We start from the raw sequence: 11,020 nt of genomic DNA on the forward strand, positions 1-11,020 counted from the left end.
TTTTCTTCCTACTGGAAGGTCATCTGGTGTTTTATTTTGGATGCCTACTGGAACCATCCTGTCCTGTTTTTGTAAATGTTTTGATATTGTCTGCTGTCTTCAGGGCATTCAGTGGTTATTTTCCTTGTATATTGATTGTAGATTTGTTTTTTTTCATCCTGCTTTTTTGTTTTATTTGGTTATGTTTGAGCAGGCGGGCTGTGTGTTCTTTGTTGTTTGCACGTCTGTGGGCACGGTACTTTTCACCTCCTTTTCCAGTGGGCAGAGTCAGTCACTCAGGTATGGTACAACAGGGCAAGTCCAACTGAAGGGGAGTTGCTGGAATGGGTTGTTTGTGGCATGTACCAGAGCTGACAGTGTGGACCTGGAATCAGTGCAGGCAGGTTCCAGCAGGCCATGCCTTTGCTGCTTGGGAGTGTGATGTTCAGCACACAGTACAGGTAGGTAGGAAGGAAGGAGTAGATTGTGATGAGTGGAGCTAAGATGGGTATGGGAAAGATGAGAGAGAGGAGAGAGGAACAGAAGCCAAAAACATACACACAAACAAAAAAGAGTACTCAGGGAGCTTGCTATTGGAGTGGAGAGATGAGAGACTGAAAAATGGGAAAAAAGAAAAATGAAAAAAAAAAAGAAAAAGGGTAAAAGAAAAAAATGAATAAATCGAGAGACTAGAAATGAAGAAAGACAAAAAGGGAGTAAGAGAAAGAAGAAAACGAAACAAAAGAAAAAATAAAAAAGAAGAAAGAAATGCCCCCAGGGATGTCCCGGTGCATCTGCGCAGAGTAAGAGAGTAGCTTCCAAGCTGCGCAGTACTACCGGGCTAGAAGGGGCTCCCAAGCCAAGAAAAGAAAAAGAAAACGAACAAACAAATCAAAACATAACACATCAGAGCAAACAAACAAACAAAAAAGCCCCAGGCATCCTACCTGCGTGACAGAACGGGCTGGGAAGCATTTTCACAGTCGAGCAGTGTTTTGCAGCCTTTCAGGAAAGAGCAAAGATAGCACACGGAGCCAGGTATTTGAGAGAAAGGAGGGGGAGGGGGAGGTGGTGAGACGTAAGGAAGAAATCTAAAGAAGTGGATAAAAGCAACAGCAGCAGCCAGCTAAAGGTACTCAGGGAGCTGGCCAGTGCAGGCAGGTGGAATCCAAGCTACACCAGGGTGAAGCTGTTGCTTCCCTACCAAGATACTGTGGCTACAGGAAGCAGAGGAGGCTAAGTGGGGATGAAGAAGGGTGGGGGGTGGGAAAACATATATCGCTGGTTACTGGTTGTTCTGTCTCCTGCTGGAAGCTCCGTGAAGCTGCTTTCTTGTACCCCTGTTCGCTGATCTCCAATAGGAGTCCGAGATGGCGGTAGCTGATAGGGAACTTCTGCGTGTATCTCTCCTCGCTCTCTGTTCTCAGTCAGTTTCTTATTCCATTTGGTGCTTGGCTGAGTTTTTCATGTCTTCATTTGATGCTTAGGGTTTCAGGACTGACGTGTGACTCTGTTTGACTTAGTTTTTCTGATCTTTGCTACAGAGGGACGGTGTGGTGCTTCTGACTATAGTGCCATGTTGCCCGGAAGTAAGAATTTTTTTTTTTTTTTTAATGAATTATGTGGTAGGAACAAGTACTCACTTGTGTGGTACAATCATGAATTAAGTGAACTTTGATGATATTTGTACAGTAGTAGAGGAGATTAATTCTTGCATTTTGGTTAAACATAAAACCTACGACAGAGTATCTTAGCAGTGATAGATTAAGGTACTTGTTGTTTATTATGTAATCTGTGTGCTACGTCTTTTTGGTAATTTCAAGTTGTACTTTAATAAAATAAAAGTAAGAAAAATCTGTTAAAACGTACTAGTTCATAGTTGAGGTCGCAAAAATATATCCTTACCATTAAAAGAATGTGTTTTTTATTGTCCATTTATCAGTGACATATTAAAGAAATCAAAATCACTGAATTTAATTTCGTTTAAACCAAGTAGTTTAAATATGCGTGTGGCCACCAAGGAAACTGTGGTGGTGCAGTGGTTAAGAGCTCCAGCTGCTGACCAAAAGGTCAGCAGTTTGAATTTACCAGGTGCTCCTTGGAAACTCTATGGGGCAATTCTGCTGTGTCCTATAGGGTCACTATCAGTCAGAATTGACTCGATGACAATGGGGTTTTGGTTTGGTGTCCACTAAGGGCATCAGAAGCTAAGATCAGCCAGTTTGCGTGTGCATACCACCACTCAGTCATGTCATCAATTCAGCAAGCTTTTTATTAAGTACCTATTTAGCGACACATGCTTTACTAGGTATTTAGGCATCTAACAGATTCAACAGGCTAGTCAGCAACACAATTGTGATAAATGTAAGCCTAATAGTAGATATCCTTCCTAGGCTTAATGTAGCAAAAAGGAGTATATGATCTATTTGGTTAGAATAGTTTAGGGAAGATATTATAGAGGACCTGACATAAGTCTTAAAAGTGGGTAAATGTTACTAGGTGAATGTTGAGAAGAAGTGACAAAAGAGGGGATTTTCAAGTGCATTATAGGCAAAAGGAATAGCAAATGTATAAAGGCATAGAGATGTGAAATAGAATGCCACATTGGAGCCCTGGTGGCACAGTGGTTAACAGCTCGAGTGCTAACCGAAAGTTTGGCAATTCGAATCCATCAGCTGCTCCTTGGAAGCCCTGTGGAGCAGTCTGTGTCCTCTAGGGTTGCTTTGAGTCAGAATCAACTCAACGGCAACGAGTTTGAGTTTTTTTGGATATGTAGTTTGTAATTACTGAAATTTAAGGTTTGATGTGGATGAATGATGGGAGATAATGTTGCAAAGAGAGAGTTCATAGGTTACAGAAAATGGTACCTTAAAGTATAATTACTAAAGTATTCTGTTTTAGATTTTTAAATTTAACAGAAAAGTAGCAATTAATCTAGTTTGCTACTGTACAAATATGATCAAAGTTACATCTTTTAGTATGCAATGCTAAGATTGAACTTTAACTTGTGAATAATGGGGAGCCATGACTGCTTTTAAACAGGAGAGTAGCGTGACTCCTTTTGCATTTTAGAAAACTCCCTCTAGTGATATTCTGGAGTCTGAATTGGTGAGGAGGATGAATTGTTGTTGAGTGCCCTTGTGTGCTCTTGAGTCAGTTCTGACTCAGTGATCCTATAGGACTAAGTAGAACTGCTCTTATGCTAACCAGAAGATTGATGGTTCGAACGCACCAGCCACTCCACGTGTGAAATATGTGGCAGTCAGCTTCCATAAAGATTACAGCCTTGGAAATCCTCTGAGGCATTTCTAGTCTGTCCTATAGAGTCGCTAAGTCAGAATCGACTCTGTGGCAATGGATTAATCTTTATGGGAGCAGATAGCCAAGTCTTTTACCTCACGGAGCAGCTGGTGGACTGGAACAGCCGGCCTTCCAGTTAGCAGCTTAGTGCTCAACCATTGCACCACCAGGGCTTCTAGACACTGGGAAATCATTGTGCTTGTCTTGGCTGGGTGTTGAGTAGAAGTAATAGGAGACGGTGTTTATTTAGATGGAGGAAGGAAGGATTCTAGGCTAATTTCCCAGGTTTCTGGCTTGTGTGAGTGGAGAAGTGGGTAACAGTGTCATTAATAAGTAGAGTAAATGTCAGAGAAGGATCAGGTATAGGATAGAAAATAGTTTGGTTTGAGTTTTTTGTTTGTTTGAGATGCATATGGGAAGTCTAGAAGGAGAAATCTGATTAGAAATACAGGTCAATAGATAATTATGGTTTCAAATTAATGATTTGGGAGTTGCCAGCATAAAGGTGTTTGTAGAAACTGTTGGCATGGATGAGATTTCTAGGGATAATTTGTTGAGTAAGAAGCTGGTTGAGTTAGGAAGCTGGTGAAGGAGGGATCTCTGAAGAATACCAAAATTAAAGGGGGTGAGGAGAGTGGATCGAGGTGCACAGAGTGCTGAGGAGGAAAAGGAAGAAGTAGGAGAACCAGGAAAGACTGCTTTCTTGGAAGCCTAAGATATAAAGAAGAGTTTCAAGCAAGAGAGTAATTACCAGAGATTACTACAGAATTGTTCTACACAACTGTCTTACTCATCTATTGCGGCTCTAACAGGAATACCACAAGTGAATGGCTTTTAACAGAGAGAAGTTTATTCTCTCACAGTCCAGTAGGCTACAAGCCCAAATTTAGGGCATCAGCTCCAGGGAAAGGCCTTCTGTCTCTGTCAGCTCCAGAGGAAGTTCCGTGTCTTCAAGCTTCCCTTGGTCTGGGAGCATCTCAGCGCAGGAACCTCAGGTCCAAAGGACGTGCTCTGGTGGTGTAAGGTTCCCGTGTGTCTCTGCTCGCTTCTCTCTTTTATATCTCAAAAGAGATTGCATTAAGACACTATCTAATCTTGTAAACCTCATCAGTATAATCTCATCACAGTGATAGAATTTACAACACATAAGGAGATCACATATAATCTCATCATAGTGATAGAGTTTACAACACATAAGGAAGTCACATCAGATTAACACAATCATGTAATACTGGGAATCATGACCTAGCCAAGTTGCTACACACATTTTTGGGGAGACACAATTCAATCCATGACAACAACGATTTAATAAAATAAGGACTAATTAAAGATGGGTAAGGGGAAAACAGATAATTGCACAAAATAGATACAATTCATCTTTGCCCTTAGAAAAGCACTGCAAAAGATAACACATCATGGTTAGGTTAAAGGTCTCCCTTCTCCAGACTTCTTGCCAACAGAGAATATACAACAATCTTTAGCCAAAATAGGGATCAATGTATTAGCATTATCAGTGGTCACTCAAGCTCCTGATAAACCCCAATGCAAGAATCTCTGGTAAATGATACATTTGAGACCTGAGGCTATTGTGGTGCTTTCTACTTCCCTGTGAATTGACAATTAGGAGCATAAGGCTAATTTACGCATTTAGATATTGCCAGAGAAAGTAGAAAAGAGAATGGCAGGCATTTCCCATCAGTGCACAGCCCAGATAAGCTTTCCATGTTGGAGGAAGAAGTACAAGATAATCCTCCTTACTTGGGTCCAAGAGTTTAAAGAGCAAGCTATAGGACCTGATGTTCCTCAGAAAGTAAATGGCATGATTCTTGCCCTCTAGTAAATTAATTAATGAATATCAGGCTCTCTTCAGTCAAATTTTAGCCATCTCTCTTAATGTGAGAAATTGTTGGAAAGAGGATGGAGAGAGATTAGAAATTTTCTTTTTAGGCCAAGACTCCAATAGGAAAATAGCCAAAAAGTTCTTTCTTACAGTCATCACCATACACAATAAAATATACTTTAACCTATATAATTGTTATTAATAACACATTTAATTTTCAAATCAGTTACAAATCATGTATACCCAGCATTTAACTATAGTAATTTTTTTTTAAATGTTAATATGGTAGTGGTTACCTAACCTTTGAAGGGATTTAGTCTTTCCTTAGTGAATATTCCATTCCAGAAAACTCAGAATACGTTTAGACTTTTCAGTTGGGCCAAAAAAGTAAAATGGAGAGAATGTTTGTTGAGGAGAATCCCAATTTTGCACCCCAGGTCCAGTCTCATATTCTAGTGCTGCTGTATCATGACAGAAAGATGCAACACTGTGTTTGGAGATTGGGTTCTGAAGTCAGTTTGAAATTCTGGCTCTGGTGTATTACCTTGGACAAATTACTTAGCATCTAAATGCTAGTTTCCTCATCTCTAAAATGGATATTATGAAATGGGGATTATTTAAGTGCTTGCAAAGCACTTACGTAGTAACTGTTATTACTTTAAGGTTACTTTTGATGACATAATTTTTGTTACAGAGTGATGGACTTCCTGCTTTGGTAACTTTAAAGAAAGGCTTAGTTGCACTGGCAAGGCAATGGATGAAGTTTATTGTGGTGACACCAGCCTTTAAAGGAGTTAGCTTACACAGACCAGCTCAGCCTCTGAAACCTCAAACGGCTGTGCACCACGAACATGAAGATGGACTTGGGCTCGACAATGGGGGTGGTCTGCAAAGTGATACCAGTGCTGACGGAGCAGAATTTGAGTTTGATGCAGGTAATTTTGTAAACTTATCTTGAGTGTTTTCTTACCCCTTGTAACTAGAATATTTTCTCATGCCTCACAGTTGGGGTGTTTTCTTACCCATCATATATTTTGCTTTAGATATGTGCAACTTCTATTAATAATGCTAATATACCTCTTTAAAAGCTATTAAGACCCCTTGGTTTTCTCTATACTTATAAACTGCTTGTTAATAAATTGTTAATAAACAACTATTTAGTTATATTATTATATAATTGATAATATAGTAATCTTAATACTTTGTGTACCAAATTTGAAAATGTCGTGGCTTCATTATATAAATATGATTTTTTATTAGTCCAAATACATGGTAATAATGCTGGAGCCTTTATAGTGACATGATTTTACAAGTTTAATTTTGCAAAACACAGTAGATTTTTTTTCCTGATCTATCTAGTACAAATAGGCATCTTTGTATAGGTAGAATGTTCTGAGTGAAACACATTACCTTCTTTTAAAATTTATATTTGTATTTTTATGTGTATCATCCTCTCTTTGCCACAATCTTTTAAAGACTTTTTACTCAATGCTTGTTTGATCTTGAACTCATATGTTTGAGGCCTGCCTTCAGAGTACAGTCTGTCAGCAATGTGGCTGTGCCATAACACAGATACACCCTGTTCTCACTGTCAACATGGTTAGGTTCCAAAGACCAGGTTGCTATGCAAAATCGGTGTTACGCAAAAATGGAAGATGACTACACCATTATGTAATTGCCAAGTTACATCATTACATAACTGCCAAGTTACATTATTACCTAACCACATCATTACCTAACTGCCAAACCACTGAGAATCGTGGCCCAGCCAAGTTGACACATAACCTTAACCATCAAAGCCACTATTACTCTCGCCTCACACTTCAGCTTTCGTTACTGTCATAGGTACACTGTTAATGAGCAAAATAGATAGATTTTTCACTATTGTTGTAAATGCGAAATGTCAGATAACGAGATACTCGATAAGTGAGGAGAAGGTGTAGTGGATATGTGTTTCAGAAATGTACATGCATACTCTAACTCTTCGACAAAGATTAATTTTGCTATTATCATGACGTAATATTCAGTGAAAACTCATCTTACAATATCTTGAAAAAATTTTAAAAGTACCACTAAACTTAAAATAAGAGCATTCACCAGAATAGATAAAGTCATAGAAATGGAGCCTAGATTGGTGGTTGGCAGGGGTTGGAGAAAGTGGGAAATGGGGGGAAACTGCTTAATGGGTAAGAGGTTTTATTTTGGAATGATGGAAATGTTTTGGAAATAGACAGAGGTGGTAGTTGCACAACACTGTGAACATACTAAATGCTACTGAATTGTTCACTTTAAAATGGTTAATTTTATATTATGTGAATTTCACCTCAGTAAATTATTATTTTTTAGAAACAGAGCTTTCAGAGCACTGACATATAATCCTTGACCCAGCTTAGTTTTTGTTGTTTTGTTTTTTAAAACTTTGTATTTTATCAAGGAGTGTGTTAATGAGGAATAGGCTGGATTTCGTTTATTTATTTTGAAAATTTTCAAATCCACACAGAAGTTGAAAGAATAGTATGGTGAACATCCCTTATAATTATCTGCGAATGCCTGTGTTAATCTGTGAAAATTCTGTACTTTCTTGAGTTTAGTTGGATTGGTCTTTGGTGTCTATTTGTATGTGAAAGATTGAATAGATGCTGTTTGTTCCTTTCATGAGACTGAGTGAGGGGTTGGGGTTAGGGGAGAAAAAAAGAGAGAAGTATGAACATTACAGCACATGCTATAATTAATTTGTCAAGGAATATGTAAATGTGATTGCATTTATGCCACCAGAAAAACTAGAGTTGATGTTTCAAGAACATGTGTGATAATCTGTACGTCACTGATCCTTTTGAACTGTTTCAGCCACAGTCAGTGAACATACAATGCTACTAGAAGGAACAGCTAACCGACCCCCACCTGGTGGCTCTGGACCTGTAACTGGAGCTGAGATAATGAGAAAACTTTCTAAGACTCATACCCATAGTGACTCTGCATTAAAAATTAAGGTATAATATTGCTACTTTTGGTTAGAGTTATTCAGTTCTCACAGAGAACATTTAAACTTTTGTTACCTCATATTTAAATACTACGTATCTACCCTAGATATTCAAATAGTGGTTTTATGTTAAAATTAACTTGATCGTTAACTTTTAGTATACACATCTTTTTGCAAATTATGTCATCACTAATTAAGATTAAATAAGGGCTATTTTAACCACCAACCCTTAGAACTCTCTTTTCAATTTATTGACTATTGTATTCAATAAAATACAGTATTGAAAAAGTTGGTAATCTAGTTGTCGGTTTTAATGAGAAGCCTTTGAAACAGTGCATGATCAATATACAGTTTGGATTAGACTATTTAATGATTTTAATTATTTTGGTTTATAAAACTTAATCAATATTTGATAAGAGACATATATAGAAAGTGCTTAGACTCTAGCCTCCAGAGTCAGGCTGCCTTGATTTGAATCCTGCCTCTGTGACCTCCTTGCTCTGACTGATCAAGTTTTAACTTATTGTGCCTCAGCCTCCTCAGCTATAAAATTAGGATTCTGATAGTAACCTGCTTCAAAGAACTGTTGTGAGGAATAACTCAGTTAATACAGGATGTGAAAAATCCTTAGAACAGTATATGCCAAATAGTAAGTGCTCAATAAGGTATTTGTTATTGTTGTTGTGGGTTGTTATTTTTGATAGTTTGCTTTTCTGGACACTGAAAACAACAGACAATATTTTAACTTACATTGATACCCAAAACCTATAAGCTGAATGACTGATAAATTTAACCATATTAAAATATAAAATTTCCACACGGAAAAACTGATGTAAAAAAAAGTAGAGATATATTACAAAGAGCTAGTTTCCTGATACCGAAAGAACTCTTCCTAATCACTAACAAGAAAAAAGAAAAAAAGAAAAATGCTTAAAGGACATAAACAGGCAGTTCACAGAGAGATACATATAAACATATGAAAATGTATTCTCAAATGAAAATTAAAATAAGATTTTCCATTTCAACTATAAAATTGAGAAAATTGAAATGTTTAGTAGTATATGTAGTATTAGTGAAGATGTCAGAAAATATGTACTCTCATATAGTGTTGGTGGGAGTGTAAATTGGTGCAACCTTTTTTTTTTTTAAATTTTTTGTACTTTAGGTGAAGGTTTACAGAACAAATAGTTTCTCATTAAACAGTCAGTACACATATTGTTTTATGACATTGGTTAACAACCCCATGATGTCAACACTCTCCCTTCTCGACCTTGGAGGACATTTTTTTTTTTTTGGTGAAAATATGCATAGCCAAAGATACACCATTTCAAAAATTTCTACATCTACAATTCAGTGACGTCGATTATGTTCTTCCAGTTGTACTGCTATTCTCACTTTAGATGAAGGTTTACAGAATAAAATAGTTTCTCATTAAACAGTTAGTACACATATTGCCCTGTGACAATGGTTAATAACCCCACTACATGTCAACACTGTCGTTACTCAACCTTGGGTTCCCTATCACCAGCTTTCCTGTCCCCTTCTGCCTTCTAGTCCTTGTCCCTGGACTGCTGTGCCTCATTAGTCCCATTTTGTTTTATGGGGTTGTCCAGTCCCTGGCTGAATGGTGAGCCTCGGGAGTGACTTCACCACTGAGCCAAAAGGTGTCCGGGGGTCATACCCTAGGGGTTTCTCCAGTCTCTGTCAGTCCAGTAAATCTGGTCTTTTTTTTGTGTTAGAATTTTGTTCTACATCCTTCTCCAGCTCTGACCAGGACCCTCTGTTGTGATCCTGGTCAGAGCAGTCAGTGGTGGTAGCTGGGCACAATCTAGCTGTGCTGGACTCAGTCTGGTGGAGGCCATGGTAGCTGTGGTCCATTAGTCCTTTGAACTAATCTTTTCCTTATATCCTGTTCTCTTCACTCTCTCTTGCTCCTGAAGGGGTGAGACCAGTGGAGTATCTTAGATGACTGCTCACAGGCTTTTAAGACCCCAGACACTAATCACCAAGGTAGAATGTAGAAGATTGTGTTTATAAACTGTGTTATGCCATTTGAACTAGATGGTCCCCGACACCATGGTCCCCACAGCCCTCTGCCCAGCAATTCAGTCCCTCATGAGTTTGGAAGTGTCTATGAAGCTTCCATGACCTTTCCTTGTGTAAGTTGTGCTGGCTTCCCCAGTATTGTGTACTGTCTTACTGTTCACCAAAGTTATTTATTGTCTTTTTGATATTTCCCCACTACCCCGCCATACCTCATAACCAACAAAGATTGTTACTTTTTCTGTGTAAACTTTTTCATCAGTTTTTACAATAGAGGTCTCATATAGTATTTGTCCTTTTCTGATTGACTTACTTCACTCAGCATAATGTTCTCCAGTTTCATCCATGTTATTAGATGCTTCACACATTCATCATTGCTCTTTATCATTGCATAATACTCCATTGTGTGTATGTACTTTTGTTTATCCATTCATCTGTTGATGGGCATCGAGGTTGTTTCCATCTTTTTGCTATTGTGGACAATGCTGCAATGAATATAGGTGTGCCTATGTCTATTCGTGTGACAGCTCTTATTTCTGTAGGATATATTCCTAGGAGTAGGATTGCGGAATCATATGGTATTTCTATTTCTAGCTTTCTAAGAAAGCGCCATATCATTTTCCAAAATGGTTGTATCATTATGCATTCCCACCAACAGTGCGTAAGAGTTCCGATCTCCCCGCAGCCTCTCCAACATTTGTTATTTCCAGTGTTTTTGATTCGTTCCAGTAATGCCGGGGTGAGATGGTATCTCACTGTGGTTTTAATTTGCATTTCTCTAATGGCTAGTGATCACGAGCATTTCCTCATTTGTCTGTTGGCCATTTGAATGTCTTCTTTGGTGAAGTGTCTGTTCATTTCCTTTGCCCATTTTTTAA

The 11,020-nt window shown here is 38.2% G+C and overlaps 1 protein-coding gene across 10 annotated transcripts in view; it reads left to right on the forward strand.

The window, feature by feature from the left end:
- BLTP1 (bridge-like lipid transfer protein family member 1) overlaps positions 1-11,020 on the forward strand; it is a 249,850-nt gene that overhangs the window by 140,997 nt on the left and 97,833 nt on the right. For all 10 annotated transcript variants that reach the window (XM_023741142.1, XM_023741148.1, XM_023741141.1 and 7 more), the window contains 2 exons: positions 5,814-6,054; positions 7,967-8,109. In XM_023741142.1, coding sequence (XP_023596910.1) covers positions 5,814-6,054; positions 7,967-8,109 — 384 coding nt within the window. The remainder of the gene's footprint in view (positions 1-5,813; positions 6,055-7,966; positions 8,110-11,020) is intronic.

This window comes from Trichechus manatus, unplaced genomic scaffold, assembly GCF_000243295.1.
Source record: "Trichechus manatus latirostris isolate Lorelei unplaced genomic scaffold, TriManLat1.0 scaffold00174, whole genome shotgun sequence".
NCBI classification, from domain to species: Eukaryota; Metazoa; Chordata; class Mammalia; order Sirenia; family Trichechidae; genus Trichechus; species Trichechus manatus.